The 25,793-nt window shown below is 42.1% G+C and overlaps 1 protein-coding gene across 11 annotated transcripts in view; it reads right to left on the bottom strand.

Moving 5' to 3' along the window:
* gapvd1 (GTPase activating protein and VPS9 domains 1) overlaps positions 1-25,793 on the bottom strand; it is a 141,315-nt gene that overhangs the window by 54,444 nt on the left and 61,078 nt on the right. For all 11 annotated transcript variants that reach the window (XM_068012469.1, XM_068012465.1, XM_068012475.1 and 8 more), the window contains 3 exons: positions 17,941-18,101; positions 9,571-9,700; positions 1,439-1,564 (listed from right to left, as the gene is read on the bottom strand). In XM_068012469.1, coding sequence (XP_067868570.1) covers positions 1,439-1,564; positions 9,571-9,700; positions 17,941-18,101 — 417 coding nt within the window. The remainder of the gene's footprint in view (positions 1-1,438; positions 1,565-9,570; positions 9,701-17,940; positions 18,102-25,793) is intronic.

A 25,793-nucleotide genomic window follows, 5' to 3' on the forward strand; every position in this document is an offset into this window, starting at 1 on the left:
ACCATCTACAAGATGCACTGCAGCAACTCGGCAAGGCTCCTTCGACAGCACCTTCCAAGCCAGTGACCTCTCGAACCTAGAAGGACAAGGGCAGCAGATGCATGGGAAATTCCCCTCCAAGTCACTCACCATCACTGGGTCAAAATCATGCAAATCCCACCGCACCCGCCCAACAGTACTGTGGGTGTACCTACACCACATGGACTGCAGCAGTTCAAGGTAGCGGTTCACCACCACCTTGTCAAGGGCAAAATAGGAATGTGCAATATATGCTGGCCTTGTCAGCGACACTCAGATCCCAAGAAGGAATAAAAAAAAGAAAGCCTTGGTCGCCGTATACCATTTCTAACAATGTACAAGAGGTGACAGCTGGGGACTTTCTCCCCATGAAGCAACCTTGCAGACCATGCTCACCAAAAAGCAGCGATTTAAGAGAGGAAGTTAAATGAAATTCATCCCTATAGCTGTATCTGACAAACAGAAAAGGATTTATCTCCTACCTGTGGGCATGGACCATAGAGGAGGCTGTGGAGGAAATCACTCATGGAATTTCAATTATTTACTTACTACTGAAAAAGACAGCCCAGACAGACAGAACATGGCAGGGCAGTTCAGGAATTACACCACCCAAATCCAGTTCCTCTGCCAAGGGCTCCTGTTCTGCCACATGCACACAATCTGCCACATGCACCAAGCTGCAGAGCATCAGACCTTCCACGGCATTTTATCCACACCTCCACTTCACTCTTCCAACCACAGCCACCTGAATTTGCTTCCAATGTCGCTGAATTCAGAAATTTTTTTACTGAACAACAGGGTGTTCACCACCCAAACAGAAGAGAAAAAGTTCTAACTTATCTAAACAACAAATCCAGTATATCTCCATAAAACTCATCATACTCAATTAAAAGTAGAGAAATGGGAAGTGTTATACTCTCGGTAGCCAGGTGGTGAAGGATAGAACTGGGGCCTCATCTTTACACTTACAAGCTTTTAACTACAGACACATCCATTACAAAAATGCACCTCTAAACCCAACAGTTTCACTCTGCCCCTATCTATAGGAGCATAAGTGAAATTCCAATTAATGCCCACTGCCTGAATGCAATTGAACATCCAAATATACAATTAACAGTAAGTACTGTATGACCTACACATCAGCACGTAACCTGTTAATCTATATTTTGTGACCAAAGAAAGCATGCAAATTCTTGTACAACTTAATAAATAATATTGAAGTGGGATGGGTAATGGAGAAAGCATTAGTAGAGGTTGAGCAGCAGGGATGGTTCCAACAATTCTTTATAGGACACAGTGCTCGATACAAAGAAAATCTAAATGAAATGAATCCACTCAGTGGTTTGGTATATAATGCTGTTAAAATCCTGTTTTGCCAACTGAATCTTCAAACTGTATTACCACCATTCCTTTTGTTTACCTTGTTCATGTTCCAACAGCTGTAAAGCTTCAACACCATTACTCCCAGAAGGTCCTGCTCCTAGTTCAGAGACTGATTCCCCTTCCAGGTCCAGTGAGGATACAGAGTTTGAGCGATTTGAAGGTCCTATTTGAAGTAAAAAAATGCCATTTAATAGAACTAAGACAGGAAAACCTTATGTGGGCTGATTTCATGGTCTGGTACCCCATGAAACACACATCGCCAATCACAAAAATAAAAGCAAAATACTGCAGATGCTGGAAACCTGAAAAACAAAGTATTGGAAATACTCAGCAGGTCAGGTAGCATCTGTGGAGAGAAAATCAGAGTTAATGTTTCAAGTCTGTGACCTTTCATCAGAACTTCTGATGAAAGGCCACAGACCTGAAATGTTAACTCTGCTTCTCTCTCCACAGATGCTGCCTGACCTGAGTATTTCCAGCACTTAATTTTTATTTCGTCAATCACATCTGTACAGTTCTTAAAAAAAAAAATCCTTCCATCTAAAGAGTCACAATTCAACAACTAGATTAATTCAGCTGTTAAATCAAGAACTACTCCATTCTTCAATGGACACTGAAGAGATTGAGCAGGGGTTGCCATGGGCAATCTTGTTCAACCCACATCATCATACAGGTCACAATAATGAACTGTTACGACCGAAGTGGGAGGAGGGCACTGTTTTTTCTAGTTCCACTTATCCACAGGGCACAACTTGTATTTAAATGTTTACCCTGTTACTGATGCAGTCAATCATGTACTCTTTATCCCAGAAAATACACCCACCATGTTTCTTTAAAAAACAAAATCAGTTTATTATAAAACAAGACTTAACCACGAACGAAGCAAAGCTTTAACACAGATTGAAATATGAAAGCTCCTTTTTTTAACCTTCGCCCCTCACACACACAGGTTAACCAAAAAATAGAGATTTTCTCCGTAGCGCTCTGTTATAAAAAAAAAAGAGAAAACAATACTTGGCCAAATACTTGCTAATTCTTGAAGAAAAAGAGAGATGTGGCAGAATGTCAGTTGTCCCTTTATTCTGGCATCCCAAATACGGGTAGACGGCTGTCACTGGGATCTTTATAGAACAGTTCTTTTCAGGCGACGTTGAAGATCAGTTTAGCAGGCTTTCGGAAAAGGGACCTTCAGGAGGAATGCAGCAGCAATTTCTCTATTTCTTACACTTGCTTCTAAGAGCTTCTCAAAGAGATGGAAAAGGCTGAGCTGGGGTTGCGCCCTTGGCAGGTTGATTTTTAAAACTTCTTTCAGAACACTGCCAACAACCCAATTTTCTGTCCAAAGCAAAACCAAAAACAATATCTCAAGAATCAAGCCTCCTGACCCCTATAAATCTTGACCTGTCACTTCTCTGTAAACATCCTCCCAAGTTCAAAAACTCCCCGCTGGGTACTTATCTGAAGATAGGCGACTTCCATTAAGGGTTGTTTACAAGCAAAGTTCAAAAGATCTTCCGATGATTTTTTAAAAAAGTCCAGCATCTATGGAATCCTTTTGAGTTTTAAAACACAAGTCTTTAAAACAATTTAACAAAAAATTGAAGCACTTTCTTAACACCTCCATCCTTGGAGGAATGAAACGCCATTTTCAAATGCGTTTCATTACCAAGTATGGAAAAAACAGATGATTAAAAATATTAAAACACATTTACACATTCTTATTCGCTCTTTCCCCGTAGCTAATACAGTTCTGCTTTGTATCATCGTTGCACTCTGATAGCTCAAAGCAAAGTTAAATCCTAGACAAACCATTGCAATTACTTCATTTTTCCCCGCAATATGGATAATCTTTAAGTGATAAGGTTGCAATAGTAAATTACATCGGAATAGTCTGGCATTGACTTTTGAATTTTTGCAAGGCTAGGGGGTTATGATCAGTATATACCAGTGTCTCTCTATAGTCACGGTGGACATGGACCTCAAAATGCTTAACAGCCAGTTATAAACCCAGGGATTCTTTTTCTATTGTTGAATATCTTTTTTGGTGTCGATTTAGCTTTTTGGGAAAGTATCTCACTAGCTTTTCTATGCCCGATTCATCGACTTGTAACATGGCTGCACCGACCCCCAGATCACTAGCATCAACTGCTACCTTGAATGGCTTAGTGAAATTTGGGGCAGCCAACACTGGTTCATTAATCAAAATGACTTTCAGCCACTCAGAAGATGCTTGGCACTCCCCTGACAACACTACTTTTTTCTGCAGCAAATCTGTCAGTGGAGCAGCTATAGTAATAAAATTTGGTATAAACCACACATTCCCAAAAACCTCATGATTTCTTGCTTAGTCTTAGGGGTAGCGAACTCCACCAATGCTTATACATGTGCTGTTTTTGGCAACACTTGTTCTTGCCTTACTATATGCCCGAGGTAAGTTACTCTCGTTTTTACAAATTCACTTTTGGTAAGGTTTATCACTAAATCAGCCGATTGTAGTTTTCGAAATAGAGTTTCTAGTTGTTCCAAGTGGTCCTTCCAAGTGTCACTGTATACCAGCACATCATAGAGGTAAACCACACAGTTAAGAACACTGGCTACCACTTGATTCATTAGTCTCTGAAAGGTTGCTGGGGCATTTTCTTTTTAGCCCAAATGGCACCACTCGGCATTAGAAAAGACTGCCTGCTGTGACAAAGGTCGATATTTCTTTAGCTCGGTGTTAAAGAAACCTGCCAGTATCCCTTTAACAAATCTATTTTTGTAAGAAGCGTGGCACTGCCCACTGTCAATACAGTCTTCCAAGTGAGGAATTAGGTAGGAGTCTGCCTTTGTTACTGCATTAAGTTTTCTGTAGTCTATGCAGAATCTAGTTGAACCGTCAGGTTTAGGCACAAACACAACTGGGGAGCTCCAGTTGCTTCGTCTGTGTTCAATTAGGTGGTTTTCCAGCATGTATTGGATTTCTGATTTTACCTGGGCCGGTTTCTCTGGACTTAAGCGATAAGGATGTTGTTTTATAGTCAAGTATTCGCCTACATCCACATCATGTATGGCTAAGGTTGTACATCCTGGTTTGTCCCTACAGACTCCTTTAAATGCTGTGAGTGGCCTTGTTAGGTCTTCTCGTTGTTCTGCATCTAAAAGCGAAAGTATAGTGTCCAATCTCCCTAATAATTCGGTATTAGCTAAACAGATAGTCGGAGGTTCGATTTGAGAATTGTCTTGGCCTCCTTTTGCCTCATCCTTCACTGTGCCTACCAAGAATCATACTTGCACTTGCCTATCCTCCTCTCAGCGATATTGTTTCAACATATTGATGTGACAGCCGATACTTTATCCGGCAATCTGGAGTGTCAATCAAATAATCTACTTCATCAATTCTTTTGACCACTTTATATGGACCACGGTACTGAGTTTTCAGCAGTTCGCCGTCAAGGCAGTAATACCAACAACTCATCAGGTCTTGGCATACTTGTCTGCCCATTTCTTCATGGTTGTTTTGGAAGTTTTCAGTTGTTCCTCAGCCACTTTGCAAGCTCTCGTGAGCTGTTCCCGGAACACAGATACATAATCTAACAGATTTTTAGAACAGAGGGACAAATCTTTCTTCAATTAGTTTTAGAGAACCTCTTATCTCATGTCCGTAAACTAATTAAAAAGGACTAAAATGATAGACTCAATAGGTGAATACAGAGTAGCAAACAAAAGAAATTCCAGCCTTTAATCCCAATCATGGGGATATTCATGACAGTATGCCCCGATCATTTTGTGGGTCTGATGGGACCTTTCTAAAGCCCCTTTTGTCTGTGGGTGATATGCTGAAGACCTTAACTGTGCTATACACAAATTACCCCTAACTTAATGAAAAATTTAGACATAAAATTGATCCAACTGAATCTCAATTGGGAATCCATATCTAGTGAAGAATGGGTTAACCTCTACCACTACCTTAGCAGAAATTGCTCTCAAGGGAATGGCCTCTGGGAACCGAGTAGCCATATCCATGATAGTGAGTATATATTGATCTTCCGCTTTTGTTTTCGGTAAAGGCCCTACACAGACTAACACCCTACTAAATGGCTCCTCAAAAACTGGTATGGGAATTAGAGGTACCAGTTTTATGGCTGGTTGCGGTTTTCTCACAATCTGGCATGTTTTACAAAACTGCACCACACCCTTGGAAAGAGCTGGCCAGTAAAAATGTCGACTTATTCATGATTGGGTCTTCCGGATCCCCACATGTCCTGCTATAGGAATTTCACGTGCTATCCTTAATATTTCCCAGCAATACTTGGGCAGTACCACTATCTGGTGAACAACCGTCCATTCTTCGTCCGCAGGTCTGTGAGGAGGTCTCCATTTCATCAGAATCCCATTTTTAATATGCTATTCTTCTGGAACTCATTTTGCCTCATCTTCAGTTACAGCAGATTGTGCCACTTTATTTAACTCTGGATTGGCTTGCTGAGCCTTGATTACAGAAGACAGTTCCTTCGGATTATCCAAATCCCCAAAGAAAGTTTCAGATATTCGACTGTTTGTGGTGCCAACCTTACCTTCAAAAATGGAACTTGTTTAGCCATTGCTCGGGTCACTACAGATGAAGGAAAAATTCCTGGAACCTTTTCCTGCAACTATTCTGTCTCTGACTTCACTTGGTCTTTCCGTGAATACTGGAGAAGCGACTACCTTCTCTCCGGCCAAATCATTCCCCAGGACTAGGTCAACTCCATCTCCTGGCAAACTATGCACAACTCCTACAGTTACCGTTCCAGACAGAAGGTCATACTCTAGGTGCACCCGATACAAAGGTACGGGTATATACTCCCCACCAATACCATTCATTAAAACCTTGACATTCAGTGCACTCTGTTGGAAATGTTATGCCTTTTCCCAGCAAAAGGGTTTGGGTGGCTCCTGTATCCCTAAGTATAACTATAGGTTTACCTGCCTCACTTGAGGGATAAGGAATTACTTTTTCTTTTGAAAAGAATTCATTATAACTCGCAGGCATTCTGTTCACGTCCCCAACACTCTGCGGTTTTTGTACTTGGCCTTACAGCTGCAGTCAGAGCTACAGCCTGGTCATTCGTACCCTCGGTCAGAGCCCCTTTCTTTGCATTGGCCTTGTGGACCCCATTAAATCCTAAGGGTTTACCCCGAAACTTGCAGCATTCTGTATGAAGGTGTCCCACACCTTGTGACAATGATAACACTTAGGCTTGCGTACCTCACTTCCGCCCTCAGCATCTTCCTTTCTGGCCTGAGGATGACATCCCGGGGCATTCCCAACTGTCCCTTGTCCCCGGCTACTTGCCTTCCTTTCACCCTCCCACCTTTTTTCCTTTGAGCTGTGGGAGTGACGGACAAAGGGTTTGGGCTTATAAAGAAGCTCGTAATCATCAGCCATTTCCGCTGCCCGTCTTACTGTTGAAACTTTGGTTCTCTGCATGGTTTCTTGCTAACGGAAGGAGTGAATTTTTCAATTCTTCCAGGAGAATTCCCAAAGGTTCTCATAGGTGGCCTCCACCTTTAGTGACCGCATCCAACAACCAAAATTAATTTGCTTTACCCTCTTAAATTCTATATAGATCTGCCCAGATGGCCTCCGGAGGTTACGAAATTTCTGCCCTCCGCCTCAGGGACCAACTCATAAGCAGCGAGAATAGCCTTTTTTACCATCTCAATCTGCAGAAGCCTCCTCAGAAAGCATGGCATGAACTTCATGAGCTCTGCCCATCAAACTACTTTGCATAAAGAGTGTCCAGCTTTCCTTCGGTCACTTCATCTGTTTGGTTTTCTTCTCAAAAGGCATGAAAAATGCCTTTATGTCCCTTTCCTCAAACTTGGGGAGGGCTTGTATATATTTAAATAGCTCTCCACTGGGTCCTGGGCTGGAGTCAGATCTTTCTTCATCAGAACTTTCACTGGAGTCAAAACCACCCCTTTTGTCTTCCCTTCTTTCTTTTTCTCTTTCCTGCTGCTCTTCTTGCTCCCTTTGATGCTAGTTCATTTTTTTCATCTCTTTTTCCTGTTCATGCTCAAGCTGCTTCAACTGTAACTGAACTTTAGCTAATTCAACTGAACTACCATCTGGTTCGCCTTTTCCTTCTTCCAATTTCAAATACTGTGCTAACTACTTCAATTATGTCTGCTTTCCTAGCCCCTGGTTTTAACTCTAACACCGACTGTTCTGCCAAATCCTTTAATCTAACCTTGGTTAAGTTTCTCAAATCACTCAGGGGTACACCCTCCTTCCCGAAAAAGGTAGTTGCAACTAAAGACAACATTCTGATAGTGTACTTTATTGCACAAGAAACCCTTTTTTAAAAAAAAAACTCATCAATTATTATTACCCCACTTACAAATGCACGTCATTGTGCACAGCCCCCAATTATATGTTACAACCGAGATGGTCCACAGGTCACAACATATATTTAAATGTTTACCCAGTTACTGATGTGGTCAATCGTATACTCTGTTCTTCATTCTAGAATAGATTACACCAACCAGGTTTGTTTAATGTACAAAATCAGATTACAATAAAAGACTTAACTACTAACAAAGCAAAGCATTAACAGATTGAAATATGAAACTTCCCTTTATTTACCTTAGCCCCCCCCTCTCTCACACATACACAAACACACACGTTAACCGAAAAACACAGATTTTCTCTTTCGAGCTCTGCTACAAAAAAATACTTTGGCCCAATACTTGCTAATTCTTGAAGAAAAAGAAGAGATGTGTAAAGATGTCAGTTGTCCCTTTATTCTGGCATCCCAAATATGTGCAGACAGCGATCACTGGGATCTTTCTAGAACCGTTCTTGTCAGGCAACGTTGAAGATCTGTTTGGCAGGCTTTCCAGGAGAAATGCAGCATCAGAGGTTTCTGGTAGGCCCTTCAGGAAGACTGCAGCATCAATTTCGCTATTTCTTACACTCGCCTCTCAATGAGATGGAAAAGCTAGCAGGCTTTTCAAAGAGATGGAAATGGCTGAGCTGGGGTTTTGCCCTTGGCAGGTTGATTTTTAAAACTCCTTTCAAAACACTGTCAACACCCCAATTCTCTGTCCGAAGCAAAACCAAAAACATTATCTCAAGAATCAAGCCTCCAAACCCCTCTAAGTCTTGACCTGTAACTCCTCTGTAAATATCCTCCCAAGGTCAAAAAGCCCCAGCTGGGTACTTATCTGAAGACAGGTGACTTCCAGTAAGGGTTTTTTTTTTTACAAACCAAGTCCAAAAGACCTTCCGATGATTTTAAAAAAAAGTCCAGCATCTATGGAATCCTTCTCAGTTTTAAAACACGTCCTCCAAAAAAATTTAACAAAAAAATGGAAGCACTTGCATAACAGAATTTTTTTTTTTGGAGTTTGCATCCAAAATGTCATCAATAGTTCAATACACAGCATCCTTGAGCACTCAAGTTCAGGTTAAATGTTTCTTTAAGCTAGTTTTCTTCATTTATTTTTGGATAATGTATTAACTATAGCTGTAAAGATTGACACGAGTATTAAAACTCAAGGAGTTTGAAGTACCAAGTATAACTTTGCCACAAAATGCTCACAGTAAATGCTTAATATGGTTTCATGTTTAACATTTTATGGTTTAAGTCAGTATCTTCCCATTTTCAATTTCTTCCAAATGTTAATACTGATGCACCAAGAAACATTACTCAATACTATATCAACACAATTTAGCCATAGAACTAACAAACTACAGTGCTTCACAGACAGGCATACGCAAAATGCAAACCAAGCCAGGAATTGGGAGATTTGGGAGATTTGGAAGGGCTACCAAAAGCTTGGTCAAAAATTTAGGTTTTGAGGAGATTTTTTAATGAGAGTGTGCTGTGGAGAGGAACAGGGTTTAAGGAGCAAAATTTGAGAACCCAAGAATCAGATGTCCAAAAGCTGTGCCACCAATGGTGAAGCAAAGGGAGAGGACACACAAAACAGGCCAGATTCAGAGTAATTTAAAAAAACTGGTGCAGGGTAAGAACATTGGGGTGGAGGAGTTTGTGGTGATGGGCTGAGGCGAAACCATGGATGATTTAAAGATGAGGACAAGGATTTTTAAAAGTCAAGCAAAAGGGAACCAATGTATGCCAGTGAGATTTGGGGTAATGGACGATTGGGACCTTGTGCTCATCCAAAGAAAAGCCTCACCTTCTGATATTCCCTCCAGATTATCGCTGCAGAGGGAAAAACGCAGAGTTTTATCTGGTTTGCCATGCAGTTTTCCATCCTCTACAGGCACTTCTCCCTGCCCACTCTCAGCAAGCTGCATGCTCAATACCTGATCAAAATAAAGAAAGTAATCAAGAAACATTGAAATAACATGTAATTGGGCAGCACTAATCTTTAGTGGTAACACAGTCTGCTCCCTTTAATTCAATATTATTTAATTGTAATTAGACAATTCAAATATTTTTGCACAAATCCATACTTTGTGTTATTTCAAATCACTTGATAACTAAATTAACTACACTATACTGACTTCAAATTTTCACTCTATTGTCATCCATGAATTTAATTCCAATTTCATTGTCGGCATCCTTCCATCCACCGAAGATGATGGACACACAGCAAACAATCCATTTAGTTGGGGTGTCTTCTCTTGGTGCACCTTTGCTGTGAAGGCCAATCCTTGAGAAGCAGGTTCTGTCACAAGTGCTGCACGTGAAGCTGCCAGATGACTTTGTGAATTGTTGTTTTCAGTGTTTGTGCCTGTTGCCAAACTGCTGTAGCCACTGTGCGTCGTGGTAATGCACGCCGGGCCACAGGATGTCACCATTTCCCTCTTTTGTCAGCTGGTGACTCCCAGCTGCAACAAAGGCAACTTTGGTGGATTGTCCACAGGATGGAAGATGTGAGCATACCCAAGGACCTTCTGTATGGTAATGTAGCCGGAGCCAGACAACCAGTGGAGTGCCCAAAGCTCTGCTTCAAGGATGCTTGCAAACGGGACATGAAGGTCCTAAATGTCGTCAATTGCAACTGGGAGTCATGAGCTGACAAATGAGGGAAATGGCGACACATCCTGTGGTCTGGTGTGCACTACCATGACACCCAGTGGTTACAGCAGCATCACAGAGGAGTTCTCTGAACAGAACGCTATGTGTTTTTGTATTCGCTTTCAGCCTTGATAGATTGTGGAACTTGCCGTCTGACCTAGTGTGCAAGTAGACTCCTTGCATATCTGCAGGGGAGGCCAATGTCAGAAGCATGGAGAAGATGCCGCCAAATGGAGTGGGGGCTAGGTCACAACCCTAGTTCACTTCATTCTTCACTCCAAAATTGTCAGAAGTGGAGCCATCAAACTGTACAGTGCAGTGCAGGTCGTCATAGAAGAAGCGGATGAGACTGAGGAACTTCGGTGGACAGCTGATTTTTCCCAAAATCTTGTCGAGTCCTGCTCGGACGGTGTCAAATCTCTTAGTAAGATCTATGAAACTAAGGTAAAGGCACATACTCTGTTCTTTACACGTCTCTTGTATTTGGCATATGGAGATGATCATGTCCACAGTAGATTTTTTTGTTATTCGTTCGGGGAGATGGGAGTCGCTGGCTAGGCCAGCATTTACTGCCCATTCCAAAATGCCCTCAAGAAGGTGGTGAGCTGCCTTCTTGAACCGCTGCAGTCCTTGGGGTGTAGGTACACCAGTGCTGTTAGGAAGGGAACTCCAGGATTTTGACCCAGGGACAGTGAAGGAATGGCAATATCATTCCAAGTCAGGAGGGCGTTTGGCTTTGAGGGGAACATGCAGGTGGTGCTGCCATGCATCTGCTGCCCTTGTCCTTCTAGGTGGTAGCGGTCACAGGTTTGGAAGGTGCTGTCTAAGCAGCCTTGGTGAGTTGCTGCCGTGCATCTTGTAGATGGTACAAACTGCTGTCACTGTGCGTTGATGGTGGTAAATGGGGTGCCAATCAAGCAGGCTGATTAGTCCTGGATGGAGCTTCTTGAGTATTGTTGGAGCTGCACCCATCCAGACAAATGGAGGGTATTCCATCACACTCCTGACTTGTGCCATGTAGATGGTGGACGGACATTGGGGAGATAGGAGGGGAGTTACTCACCACAAAATTCCCAGCCTCTGACCTGCTCTTGTAGCCACAGCATTTACATGGCTGGTCCAGTTCAGTTTCTGATCAATGGTGGCCCCCAGGATGTCAATAGCGAGGATTCAGTGATGGTAATGCCATTGAACGTCAAAGGGAGATGGTTAGATTCTCTCTTTGAGATGGTCACTGCCTGGCACTAAAGGCCTGCTCAGGTCTGCAAAAAAAAACCCGACCCGAGCCCAATAGAACTACATCCTACCCGAGCCAGAGTCCTTCCATTTTTTCCCGTGCCTGACCCAAACATCAGTTAACTTACCTTCCGTTTTTCACTTTGTTGCTGATCTGCACAAGCTTAAAATAACAAAACCACCTTTCTAGCCCAAAAATTAACAGTGGAGCCTCTTACCTGTGATAGAGCCTGTCAGACCCGGCCCGACCCGAGGCCGAATGCCGGACCCGCAAGTGCAACCCGACCTGACCCCAACACGTCATCAGGTCCCGTAGGGTTCGGGTTGGGTAGCAGGCCTTTACCTGGCACTTGTGTGGTGCAAAAGTTACTTGCCACTCATCGGCCCAAGCCTGGATGTTGTCCAGGTCTTGCTGCATATGGACAACTGCTGGCACAGAAACCACACTGTGCTTCCAGGTACACTCGGTCTGCAAGTAAACGGAGTCTTTTAAGACCCTAGCAAAGGTCTTCCCTGTGACGCTAAAGAGTGAGATGCCCCTGCAATTGTTGCAGTCTCCTCTGTCGCCTTTGTTTTTGTTTCATGAGATGATTTTGGGGCATGCATCTCCTGTGGAAAAGCCTACTTTCCAGCAAGGAGCATTCGCGCCACACATGGGCCAGGCAATGACCATCTCGCACAAGAGAGAATCTAACCATCTCCTCTTGACGTTCAATAGCATTACCATTGCTGAATCCCTCATTATCAATATCCTGGGCGTCACCATTGACCAGAAACTGAACTGGACCAGCCACACAAATGCTGTGGCTACAACAGGTCAGAGGCTGGGAATTCTGCGGCGAGTAGCTCACCTCCTGTCTCGCCAATACTTGTCTACCATCTACAACGCACATGTCAGGGATATTCTCCACTTGCCTGGATGGGTGCAGCTCCAACAACACTCAAGAAGCTCGACATCATCCAGGACAAAGCAGCCTGCTTGATTAGCACTCCATGTACCACCTTCAACATTCACTCCCTCCACCATCAACGGAGTTGCAGGAGTGTGTACCATCTACAAGGTGCACTGCAGCATCTCACCAAGGCTCCTTTGACAGCACCTTCCAAACCCGTGGTCTCTACCACCTAGAAGGATAAGGGCAGCAGATGCATGGAACCACCTCCATATTCCCCTCCAAGCCACACATCATCCGGACTTGGAACTTATATTGCCGTTGCTAGGGAAAATCCTGGAACACCCTTCCCAACAGCACTGTTGGTGTACCTACACCCCAATGACGGCAGTGGTTCAAAAAGGCAGCTCTCCACCACCTTCTTGAGGGCAATTAGGGTTGGGCAATAAATGCTGGCCTAGCCAGCGACGCCCATACCCCCCAAATGAATTTTTTTTTTTTAATATCAAAGGTGTGATAATACGTGAGACTTTCCATGCTTGAGCAGTTCGACTGGGGTCCATCCTTGCTGGGTGCCCTTCTGTTCACTAGGCGGTCCATGGCCTTCTCAAGTTCGAGTGATGAGGGTGCTTAATCTAATTCATCCATGACAAGAAGTTGCAGGAGAGCGCCAAGTGCAGACTGAGAGATGTCTGATTCACAGGAGTACAAGCTCACAGTAGTGTTCAGCTCAGCAGAACATTGGTTTACTTCTGTCCATGAATACTTCACCATCTGCCAACTTCAGAGGAGCAACTTTGGTGATGGGAGAACCAAGCGCCCTCTTGATCCCTTCGTACATAGCTCGTAGATTTCCTTTGTCACATGCAGTTTGGATTTCCTGACGTAAGCTGATCCAGTGTATGTATGCGCAGCATCTCTCTGTCCTTTGCACAGCTGTCTTGGGCTATTTTCAGGTTGTGTAGTGTCTTAGCTGTTGGGTTTAAGTTATGCTCATGTAGGCTTTGTTTTTTTTGCATCAACGGCCTATCAGCTCAGCTGAGGAGGTCTCAAACTAGACCTTTTTGCAGGTTCCACCTTTACGAAATGATGCTTCGCTGCTTCAATGATTGAGCTTAGTGGCTTCCAAGCTTCATCGATGCTGCCCGTTAAGTCTTTGTGGGTAGCCAGCATTCTAGCTACAGTGTGAAGTGCTGGTAATTGGCATCATTGTTTATGTGATTTTGTTGCGTGGCGGACTGCTGCGTTTAGAGCTGTGGAACATTCAGGTGCACACCTTCACTCTGCTGCTAAGGGTGGGTCGATGCGGATGTGAAGAACACTGGACAGATCGCACCTCCTTGTTACGACTAGGTCTAGTTGGTGCCAAAGTCCAGACCTTGGGTGACACCATACCTCATGGCGATGTCTGCCTTGGAGTTGGTAATGCAAAGTTCATTCAGAGTACAAAGCTCAAGATGGTGTTGTCCATTATCGTTGATCTTGCCCACCCCACGACAGAAGCACATTGGCCATGAATCACTGTCTGCCCCAACATGTGCGTTGAAGGCACCACAGATGAATAGCCTCTCACTATTCGGGATGTTCCTCAGATCATCTAGGGAATCGTAGAAATGCTGTTTATCCGAGATGCTGGCATTGAGTTGATGCGTAGACACATATGATGTTGACTGTCCCTCCATCAGATGATAGCCACAGGGAGATGAGGCGCTCCAAGGTTGCTACTGGCAGCTCAATTGACAGTCAGCCAGTTGCTCACTGCAAAGCCTACACCATGCTCAATGATCTTCAGCACTCTTTCCATGCCTGTAGGTGTCGTGAGCCTCTGAAGTGGAGCCTGTGATAGCTACTCTGGGTTATTGTAGAGCAGCGACGTCAACAGCAAGCTTGTGTACCTCACAGTCAATCAGGATTGTCTTGCGTACATTCGCTGCGGACCGTGGGGCACACTCCTCACATTCCAGCTTCCAAGCTGAAAGGTTACCTTTCTTTGTTTGCTGCATAGCCCAGGCATAGTTTTAGGACGTGCAAACTTGCACAGCATCTGCACCCCTCCTCTCAACCTCGTAAGCTGATGTCCAGAGGAAAGACGAAAGCCTATGCATCTGGGGCCTATGGGATTGCAGGAGTTGCCGGAAGGGGTCAAATTTGAGGAAAACACCAAGCACCTAATGGGACTCCACTCTAGATTTTGTTGGGTTTACTCCCTTAACCATTAGCTCATGATGTTCTTGTTAATGTTGAAGGCACTGACTGGCAGGGCCCAGATCACGACAAACCTAATTCAAGATGGCTCCTGAACTATGCGTGGCCATCTGTTGCTCTTTCGCACCACTAAATCATTTCGTCTGCTGTTTAAGTTCCCCTGATTTTAACAGTGGGTGCATTTTAGCCCAAACTTCAAGTTAACTGTTAATTTAAATGGCCACTGTCTGATTGAGCTTTGATTAATTATGCAATCAATCACTTTAATACTGTTATAAGGTGCAATTATATTGGTCTGGGACTGCCAACTGATTAGATCGCACAGAGTTGGACTACCAGAGTTACACTGCAGGTTGCACATGGCATGGTTCTAATAATCTGATTTCTCCGGTGGACCTAACAGGTCCCGTGGTACCATCTGAAGAGTAGGGGAGTTCTTCCAATGCCCTGACCAACATTATTAAAACAGATTACCTGATTATTTATCTTATTGCCCTTTGAGAGATATACTAGTAGTCAAATTTTCTAGCTTGTAGTATGCCTGAAGTACAATGACGACACATCAAAAGTATTTAATTGGCTGTGAAATGCTTTGGGATGCTCCGAAGATGTGAAAGACTCAAAATAAATACAAGTTAATTGGCAAAGGTTTACCAATGTGAACTGAAAGCCAATTGAAAAAGAATTAAATTAAATGCTAAACCTGGTCACAACAAATTAATCATTTCAGCAAATGAATATTTTATCTTTTTGTTGCAGTTTGCTATGTAACACAAATCATTTTATCCTTGAGACCAGAGAATGAAAACTTAACATTTCATTTAACAGTAGCACTACTGTTGAAATAATGAACACAAAATAAAATGCCTGCGAGTATTTTTCAACCCAAACTATTTTTTCAACTTTCCACATGCATCTTTTGGATTCCTTCTTGGCTTTAGTCCAGCAACTTCAACAGTCCTTACCAAAGAATGTTAATAAAATGGTCACTAGGTGGCACAAAACTTTTTTCAATCTCTCCAAAAGGAGCTGGAACATTTAGTAATTTTCTCTGCACCAATTGATGCATATTTGCCACTGTGGTTTCTTTTTTTGGTGGACAAAATCAAGAAATATGCTTAGATTCGATAGTGAAACACAGAAGGGAAACGCTGAATGTAGAACTACAATGACAGCATTTGTTGGGGATGAGAACACAGTACTACAGTTGTGGGTAAAAGACATTATGCATGTAATTGTGGTAACAGAAAGCCACTGTACTCGGATGTCATGGCAAGTGCACAAAACACAGATTCCATGTTCAATTCTATTGCAAATTAACACACAGCAGAGCATGACTTTTAAAAATTAAAAGTGAAGAAAATTCTGCAAAATTTCTACTTGTTCCAACAGGTCTTGTCTTTCAGTGATGCAACAAAATATCACATAACCCCTCCACTGCCACCATCAACTGCAGAACAAACAAGTTTTTGTGCCTCGAGCCAAGGGATAAGGATGCAGAATAGAGCATTACACATCTGTAGTTTTCGGATTAACTGAAGCAGTTCTGCTTCTTCTTGATCACAAACTTATTGGTTTTTAAATGTGTTCTGAGAAAACACTGGGGTTATTACCATTTTTTAAAAACCTCGTTTTTTTTAACTTGTCAACTTAGCAATTTGGGAATATTGTTCAAAATCATTTTGACTGTGTAATTCAACTCACATAAATTCTTGGAGCATAACTAGACTTTTAAAACTAAAAAAAAATTTGTGGGGTAGTAATCGATATTGGTGATAAAACGCACTTTACGTGTAAAAATTCAGTTTCTCTCCCAATTGCCTACTCCAAGTTAATATTAGCTCAGAAGGTAGATGATCAACTAGCCCCCCGTCATCCATCATTTCCATCTTCATTGATCTGCTCGGGCACACGAACAGCAATCCTGGAATTACTCTGCAATTTTACTTCTCCAAAAGTAGACAGTGGCAACTCATTGGAAAAGAAAACAATCTCACTTCAACAGGAAGGATCCAAGTTCTATCATTTACATATTTCTTGAAACTTGAACCATTATATCACAGATCTTCTTTATGTACAGTACAGTTAAGACTTCGGTAGCTCACTCAAATTAAGAGATTGCGAATTACATGGTCTACCTCACACACGTGATCGACCCATATTTTAGTAGCTCCCAATAAACTCTTCATTTAGTAACTGCAGTCTCTGACCCACTCAAACTTCATCACCTTTCCAGCCCTCAAAGATTGTCAGGTAACTTACCTCCACAGTCATTCAACAAGCTGACTTGCATCACAATGTCAATTAAATAAACCAATTAACAGTTCACTGAAAGCAATTCTACTAAAACATGGTTATTTTCCTCCTTTTATCAACAATGATTTTTACAGCAATACAAGTATCTGAAGCCACAATACCACAGAATTATTACATTCAAAGTCTATTTCTTTAAACTTCAGGAGCCTGAGATATTTCTCAGAACTTTCTACCGCTACATTTTTGCATCTAACTTTCCAAGACATCAGGATGCTAATCCATACAATAACCTCAAAGTTGCCCTCCCAAAATTAAGAGAAATTGGAAAATATAATTTAGTCCAATTTAAAACTTTATTCAAGAAGGACACTTCAGTCACCTCTTTCATAATTTTTGGCACTGCAATTGTCAAGTCATTTGTGAGAAAGGGATGAGATGATCCACATTACTTGCTGCGGAAACATTTTGCACAGTAAACTGCACCTTTATTAGTACCTTTAACATAGAAAGCATCCCGAAACACCTGAGGTAAAACAAATGATCAGATGGTAGAAAACAAAAAGTTTTGAGGAAGCTTTTGGACGCAAGATGAGCATTAACAAAGGAAGAGAATTAAAGACAGGAGGGCGAGACAGAATTGTAGGGTCTAAATATACTCCAAGAATCAGAGTTCCTCTTATTGGAACCATTTTGGAGGCAACTTGTCTTTCTTTAATGAGTCTTCCCTCATTGATACTTATAAATCAAGTCATTAAAATGATAAGCTGGGGCAAGGGGAAGTTTCTTCAATTGTTAATACTTTAAAAGTAGGAAAGACAGCTACTGATTTATTTCAGAATAACTGATCAAGATTCATCAATTTCATTTCTCAACAATAAGGGGCTCCTGAACACAAAACATTATTAACAAATCTGCATCATTTTGGATTGTACCTCATTTTCTGACATCATGCCTGGTGTCATCTGTGAGGCAATGCCCAGTGAAATGACCAGTACTTCTTCAGGCTGGACCTCCTGTACGGGCTCCTGAGTTGTGCTTTCATGTTCTAAGTGTTGTTCTTTTGCTTCATTTGCGCGGCTTCTGTTCCTTCCAGCTGCAAAATAGCACATTAGCAAGAAATCAGCTCGAGTCTCGTCTTACTGAAATTACTAAGAATGCAGACGGATTTAACTAAGCTGAACTCAACTAAAAAGTATCTTAACATTGTACACAATGGAAAGCAAACATGAAAACCTGCATTAGCACAAAACTCAACTGGACACATCACATTATTAAAAAAAAGCTTAATTAGTGCAAGGACTGTGGTGTTTTAAGGAGAAATCCCACCACCATCTCTCAGGGCAACTTGGGATGGGCAATAATTCCTAACATTGCCCACAACACATCTTCTCAAATTAAAAGCATCTTAAATGAGAAAGGATGTGGCTAAAGTTTTGTTTTGTATGGGTAATAAGGAGAACCAACCCTGTGTCTTTTTCATCACAATTATTGGGAGTACAGAACTTGAGTATTGCTGAAAATAGAGGCATGTCAAAGCTTTTCATCTTGCACTCATCAGGACAATCCGCAAGAATACCAATGTAAGGGAAGACGACGACTTTATACTGTATGAGAAGAGAGTGCTGATTGGTTGGCAAGTGAACTCCAATTGGTAGCGGTATTGCCATGGAGAATCCATCAGTTTATCGTGACTGACAGTTAACTGCCAAGCTTTGTTTGAAACTTAACCCAGGCAGCTTGACTCTGACTTGTCAAGGCATTGCCCTGAGGAATGAACCAGTGAATGGCTGTCACTTATTTTGTTTAGCTGGAACAGACACAATGTTTGTACATGTTCTTTCTGTCTGCAAAGAACAGCGCCCTGTGTATTAATATATGTAGCTTCCAGTACGCATAAATGTGCCACACTGCGAGCCCTACTGGCAATCTTTAATTAGTTATCAGCGTAATTCTTACCACACTGAGGATTATTTAGCAAACATTGTCCAATCGCAGAATCACATCTAATGTTGGACACGGTTTTGACTTTTGCAAGCACAGGCTGGTTGGGTATGGCCTGTACCTTGCCCATTGCGGACAGCGGAAGGGACATGTTTGATACAATCCGCCAGTCTTTGGGACGTACGGCCTATATACCTAGCATCACACTTGCACTGAAATTCATGCATCTCATTACTCATTTGAGCGATAGGCAGGATGCTTTTTGGCTCAACGGCAGCATCCTGTTAGTGACGAACACCACACATGTCGCGACTGCATAGAAGCAGCAATCATAAATTGCATGAGAATACATTAATATTTAAATTTGCATTTGTTTGCCAGAATAAGCAACCCTTGAAAAAAAAAAATTCTGGAAGAAATTCTTGGCATACATTTTACAGAACTAGCCTACATTTTAGAATAGACGTACAATTTTGCTCAACAAAAATTGATTTTTGGCATACAAAAGTAGGGTAAAGGATCAAGAAAAAGCCTAGATTATTATTTTCTAACATTTACTTGTATCTTTTTGTAAAATATTCCCAAATGTTTTGTCTTTTGAGTAGACTCACAGACAGTGAAACACAATGAAAATTTTTAAACCACACTAGCAAGCAGGGCGGCACAGCGGCTAGCACCGCAGCCTCACTGCTCCAGCGACCCGGGTTCGATTCTGGGTACTGCCTGCGTGGAGTTTGCAAGTTCTCTCTGTGACTGCGTGGGTTTCCGCCGGGTGTTCCGGTTTCCTCCCACAGCCAAAGACTTGCAGGTTGATGTGTAAATTGACCATTGTAAATTGCCCCTAGCGTAGGTAGGTGGTAGGAGAAATGTGGGGATGTGGTAGGGAATATGGGATTAATGTAGGATTAGTATAAATAGGGTGGTTGATGGTCGGCACAGACTCGGTGGGGCCTGTTTCAGTGCTGTATCTCTAAATAAAAAAAACCACCAAATTCAACATGTTGCTACACAAAATAAAACGGCAAATCATGAGGATCTGGTGTACTATTAGAAATATTTGTCAAGTATGCCTGTCACTGGAAATACCAAACAAAATCAAGCATGTTACAGTCCCAGTCACTGGAAATTTCAACTAATAAATGTAGCTAAATATACATGTTCTGCTAATGCCATCTTCCTTTTGATCACCACCTTTTTGCTCCAACTATTAACACTATTAACTATTAAATGGTATTTACTTCCATTACACGTGGGTCAAACCAACCTTAGTTTTTATAGACAGAAGTTAAAAGCAGAAGCGAGGTAGTTAGGCTCTCTCTTGTTGGAGATTGTCATTCTGAGCAATTATGAAAGGAGCTGAATGGTGAGCAAACATCAAACAGCTCCATTTTGACCTTATGATGCAGCTGAAGATAGCTACACGTAGGACGTTGCCCTGAGGAACTCCTACAGTAACGTATGGGCCAATTGGCCCCCAACAATCACAACCATCTTCCTTTGTGCCAAGTATGACTTGAGGCAAAGGAGAGATATCCCCCCATCCCATGGGGTTCACTTTTACCAGGGCTCCTCGGTGTGATACTCAGTCAATGGTAAGTGCAGTTAGTTACTGTCACTATCTCTAGAATTTTCAGCTACTTCATCAATGACCTTCCTTCTATTATAAAGTCAGAAGTGGGATGTTTGCTGATGATTGCGCATGGGACTGGGGGTAAAGTGAGAGGATTGAGAATTCGTTTACAGACAGAAAACAGAGCTTAGGAATAAACTGGTCATTCTCTGGTTGGCAGGCTGTGACTAGTGGGGTACCACAAGGATCAGTACTACAGCCCCAGCTATTCATAATCTAGATCAATGAGCGGATGCGGGGACCAAATATACTATTTCCAAGTCGGCTGATGCCACAAAACTAAGTGGGAATCTAAGTTGTGAGGACAATGCAAAGAGGTTTCAAAGGGATTTAGACAGGCTAAGTGAGTGGGCAACAGCATGGCAGATGGAGTATACTGTGGGAAAAATGTGAAGCTATCCACTTTAGTAGGAAAAACAGAAATGTAGAGTGTTTCTTAAATGGAGAGAGATTGGGAAGTGTTGACGTCCAAAGGGACCTGGGTGCCCTTGTTCATGAGTCACTGAAAGCTAACATGCAGGTGGAGCAAGCAATTGGGAAGGCAAATGGTATGTGGGCCTTTGTTGCAAGAGGATTTGAGTACAGGAGTAAAAAAGTCTTGCTGTAATTGTACAGAGCCTTGGTGAGACTGTACCTGGAGTATTGTGTACAGTTTTGGTCTCTTTACTTAAGGAAAAATATACTTGCCAAAGAGGGAGCGCAACAAAGGTTCATCAGACTAATTCCTGGGATGGTGGGATTGCCCTATGAGGAGAGACTGAGGAGGCTGGGACTGTATTCTGCACAGCTAAGAATAATTAGAGGTGAGCTCATTGAAGCATACAAAATTCTTAGAGGTCTCAACAGGGTAGATGCAAAATGTTTCTTCTGTTTGTGTGATCTAGAACCAGAGGACATAGTCACAGAATAAGGGATAGGCCACTTAGGACTGAGATGAAGAGAAATCTCTACCCCAGAGGGCAGTGAAGGCTCAGTCACTGAGTATGTTCAAGACAAAGATCGATAGATTTCTCCATATTAAAGGCATCAAGGGATATGGGTATAGTGCGAAGGGTGTTGAGGTAGAAGATCAATCATGATCTAATTGAATGGCAGAGCAGGCTCAAGGTGCCAAATGGCCTACTCCTGCTCTTATTTCCTATGTTCCTATCCACAGCTCCTCGGATACTGAAGCAGTCCATGCCTGCATGCAGGAGGACCTGGAGAACATTCAGGCTTGGGCTGATAAGTGGCAAGTCACATTTTCACCAAGTACCAGATAATGACCATCTCCAACAAGAGAAAATCTAACCATCTCCCCTTGATATTCAATGGCATTACCACTGCTGAATTCCCCAACATCCTGGGAGTCACCAGTGACCAAAAACTTAACTAGACCAGTCACATAAATGCTCTGGCTACAAGAGCAGGTCAGAGGCTGGGTATTCTGCAGCAAGTGACTCTCATTCTAACTCCCAAAGCCTTTCCACCATCTACAAGGCGTGCCAGGAGTGCGACGGAATACTCTCCACTTGCCTGGGAGAGTGCAGCTCCAACAATCAAGAAGTGCGACACCATCCAGGGCAAAGCAGCTCACTTGATCAGCACCCCATTAACCTCTTTGAACATTCACTCTCTCCACTACAGGTACACCATAGCTGCAGAGTGTATCATCTACAAGTTGCTCTGCAGCAACTTGCCAAGGCTCCTACAACAGGACCTTCTGAACTTAGAAGAAAAAGGGCAGTATACACCTGCGAACACCAGCACCTGCAGTTCCCCTCCCAGTCACACACCATCATGAATATATTGGAAATACATCATTCCTTCATTGTCACTGGGTTAAAATCCTGGAATTCCCTCCCTAACAGCACATTATTTATACCACATGGACTACAGCAGTTCAAGAAGGCAGCACACCACCACCACCTTATCGAGGGCAATTAGGGATGGGCAATAAATGGCCTTGCCAGCAATGCTCATATCCCATGAATTAATTTTTTTTTTTTTTAAATAGCCAGTGCATTGCTTCGACCAAAGCTGCAAGGAAGTCCAGAGCACAGTCCTACCAGAACCCAAAGTCAGCATCGATAAGTAGGCTGTTGATGAGTAAATGCTGCTTGATAACATTATTGTCGACTCCTTCAATGACTTTGCTGCAGAGAATAGGCTGATGGGGAAAAAACTGGCTGGGTTGGTTTTGTCCTGCTTTTTGGACAGGGCATACCAGGGCAATTTTCCACATTGTTGAGTAGATGCCAATATTCTAACTGTGCTGGAACAGCTTGGCTAGAGGTGTGGTCTTTTCTGGAGCACAAGTCTTCAGCACTACAGCTAGGAATCTGTCAGGAGCTGCAGCCTTTGCAGTGCTCTCAACCATTGTTTGATATCGTGTAGAGTGAATCGAACTGGCTTAAGACTGGCATCTGTGATGGTGGGACTTCAGGAGGGCAAAGGCATCATCCATTCAACACTTCTGGCTGAAGATGGTTGTAAATGCCTCTTTGCCTTTTCTTTTGCACCCATGTGTTGTGCTCTTCAATAACTGATAAAATCATCATTGAACCTCCTCTTTCACTGAGCTGTCTTCAGCATGCTGCTTTTAAATATGAACATACAAACTAGGAGCAGGAGTAGGCCAATTGGCCCCTCAGGCCTGCTCCGCCATTCAATAAGATCATGGCTAATCTGATTGCAACTTCAACTCCACATTCCCACCTACCCAATAACCTTTCATCCCCTTGCTCATCAAGAATCTATCGACCTCTGCCTTAAAAAAAAATGACTCTGCTTCCACCGCTTTTTGAGGAAGACAGTTCCAAAAACTCATGACACTCAGAAAAAATTTCTCCTCATTGGTCTTAAATGGGCGACCCCTTATTTTTAAATAGTGACCCCTAGTTCTAGATTCTCCCACAAGGGGAAACATCCTTTCCAAATCCACCCTGTCAAGACCCCTCAGGATCTTATATGTTTCAATCAAGTCACCTCTTATAATTCCAAAGCCCTGCCTGTCCAGCCTTTACTCATAAGACAACCTGCCCATTCCAGGTATTAGTTTATAGAACATAACAGCGCAGTACAGGCCCTTCAGCCCTCGATGTTGCGCCGACCTGTGAAACCATCTGACCTACACTATTCCATTTTCATCCATATGTCTATCCAATGACCACTTAATAGAACATAGTAAATTAGTAATTAGTAAACCTTCTCTGAACTACTTCCAACACTTTTACATCCTTCCTTAAATAAGGAGACCAATACTGTACACAGTACTCCAGATGCGTTTTTTGCTGTTTTGAATGCGTGTAATCCTGCGGTTTAGCTTAATCAGGCTGGCACTTAATTTTCAGGTACACCTAGTGCTGCTCCCAGCATGTTCTTGTATACTTTTCATAGAACTTGGGTTAGTTATCTGACTTGATGGTAATGGAGAAGTGAGGGATATGCTGGGCTACGAGGTTACAGATTGTGATGGTATTCAGTTCTGCTGCCCCACAGCACCTCACAGATGTTTTGAGATGTGGGATCTGGGAAAAAGTTTATGCCACTCAATTGCAATTGAGGACTTGAGACTGCTGAAGCAGCTTTTTCTTAGATTACCTTCAACTCATGGGAAGGGAATCATCCAATGTCTGAGACAATTTGAATCCATGTCTGAGTGATCCAAGAGCTATATTTTAATTCACTTTGCTTAAATAACCCCTCTTTCCAGTATTTGGATTTTTACTTAAGTGCAGCATATGAAATATTGAATGTTTTGCAGAGGCTGTGTCAAGCATTAGGGTGTTTCTTCAAAATCTGCTTTGTACTGTTTGAAAATAAAAGTGAACCAAATGAGTGTCAAGAATAAGCATTCCAATCTGCCACTTGAAATATATATCATTTAACTGAACTATGATTGATGAGTTTGCCAAAAAATGTAAACTGTGTTCCATTTTTTCTGTTGCATTTAGAAAACAGCAGGTGCGTTTTTTAAGCAGCAGTCACATCTGAAAAGAAACCGTAATAAAAGACACTTAACATGCAGTTCAGCAACTGCAACAGAGTAGTTTTAAATCGTCCCAGGTTCTTGGCATAAATCTAGCATTTCTGGACCCTTCTAGACAAAGAGTTACCCACCAAATGGAGTTACAAGGGGAATGTGAGCAGTCAGATTTGTAGCTGAGGTATCCCAGGCGGTAATGGCTGCAAATTGTTGTCCTGCTTGTAGGCAGCATTAAAAAGGAGGGAAACCAAATGCATGTTAATCACCTCAATCAAAATTAAGAACTATTTTTTCCCCACTGCCAAATTATGCATATACTTACATTTTTCATTCAAACAATCAAAAAATGACAACTACAATCATTGTTTGCAATAGATAAAACTAAACATTTCCCGATCTGCGTATTTTTGCAGTCAGCAAAGGCTCAGTTTCAATATCATAGTTAACTTGCATCGATCTGTGCGGTTACTAAAACCGTGGGGGTTTCCAAGTCAAAATAGTAGATAATTTGTGCTAAAGTTGTTTGCCAAGTCAAATAAAAATAGGAGGCGGCTTTTTTCTTTCAGATTATTAAAAACGTGATGGTTACTGTTGCCAAACATAGCAGGGTGCACACAAGCTATAAACTTGCAATGATTATGCAGGAAATTTTAGAAAGCCAGCTGCAATTTGTGGATGATGGAATCAGCCAACAACTCAGCATGCATAACAAGCACAGGCCAGGAATTTTATTTCACCATATGAATATCAAGTGGAATTACATTGGTCCCAAAAAATAAATTAATGCAACTGTGACAGCTGTCGCCAAGGAAAAAGAATGGAGGGTTGGACATGCTAGTGCTATTACATCAATTTAGCTGTAATACTGGAAGAAACATTCTGCTTGCACTTTGCCTTGGAGTGGATATTTTGAACATTTAAAAGAGGCACATCATAGAAAACTTATTTTTATTAACTGATTTCAGTTTCCTGTGCACCACAAACAGGAAATAAACTATATAAATACATGAATTTTCAACTGATTAGAAAGTTACATTTATATTTTCACAGGAACATACAAAAGGTAATTTAAGACCAGGTGCTTGGTTTTAATTTGATGTAGGAATGGAAGCCCTGCATTACATTGCACAAAATGGGACAGTGTGGAACTTGGATTACAAACATGGCAAAATGGATCTTTAGTCCAGACAACAAAAATATTTAGTTTCAGATGATAATTGCCAAGCTTCAATATAGATAGAACTGCT

This window comes from Heterodontus francisci, chromosome 32 (assembly GCF_036365525.1).
Source record: "Heterodontus francisci isolate sHetFra1 chromosome 32, sHetFra1.hap1, whole genome shotgun sequence".
In the NCBI taxonomy this organism is placed as follows: domain Eukaryota; kingdom Metazoa; phylum Chordata; class Chondrichthyes; order Heterodontiformes; family Heterodontidae; genus Heterodontus; species Heterodontus francisci.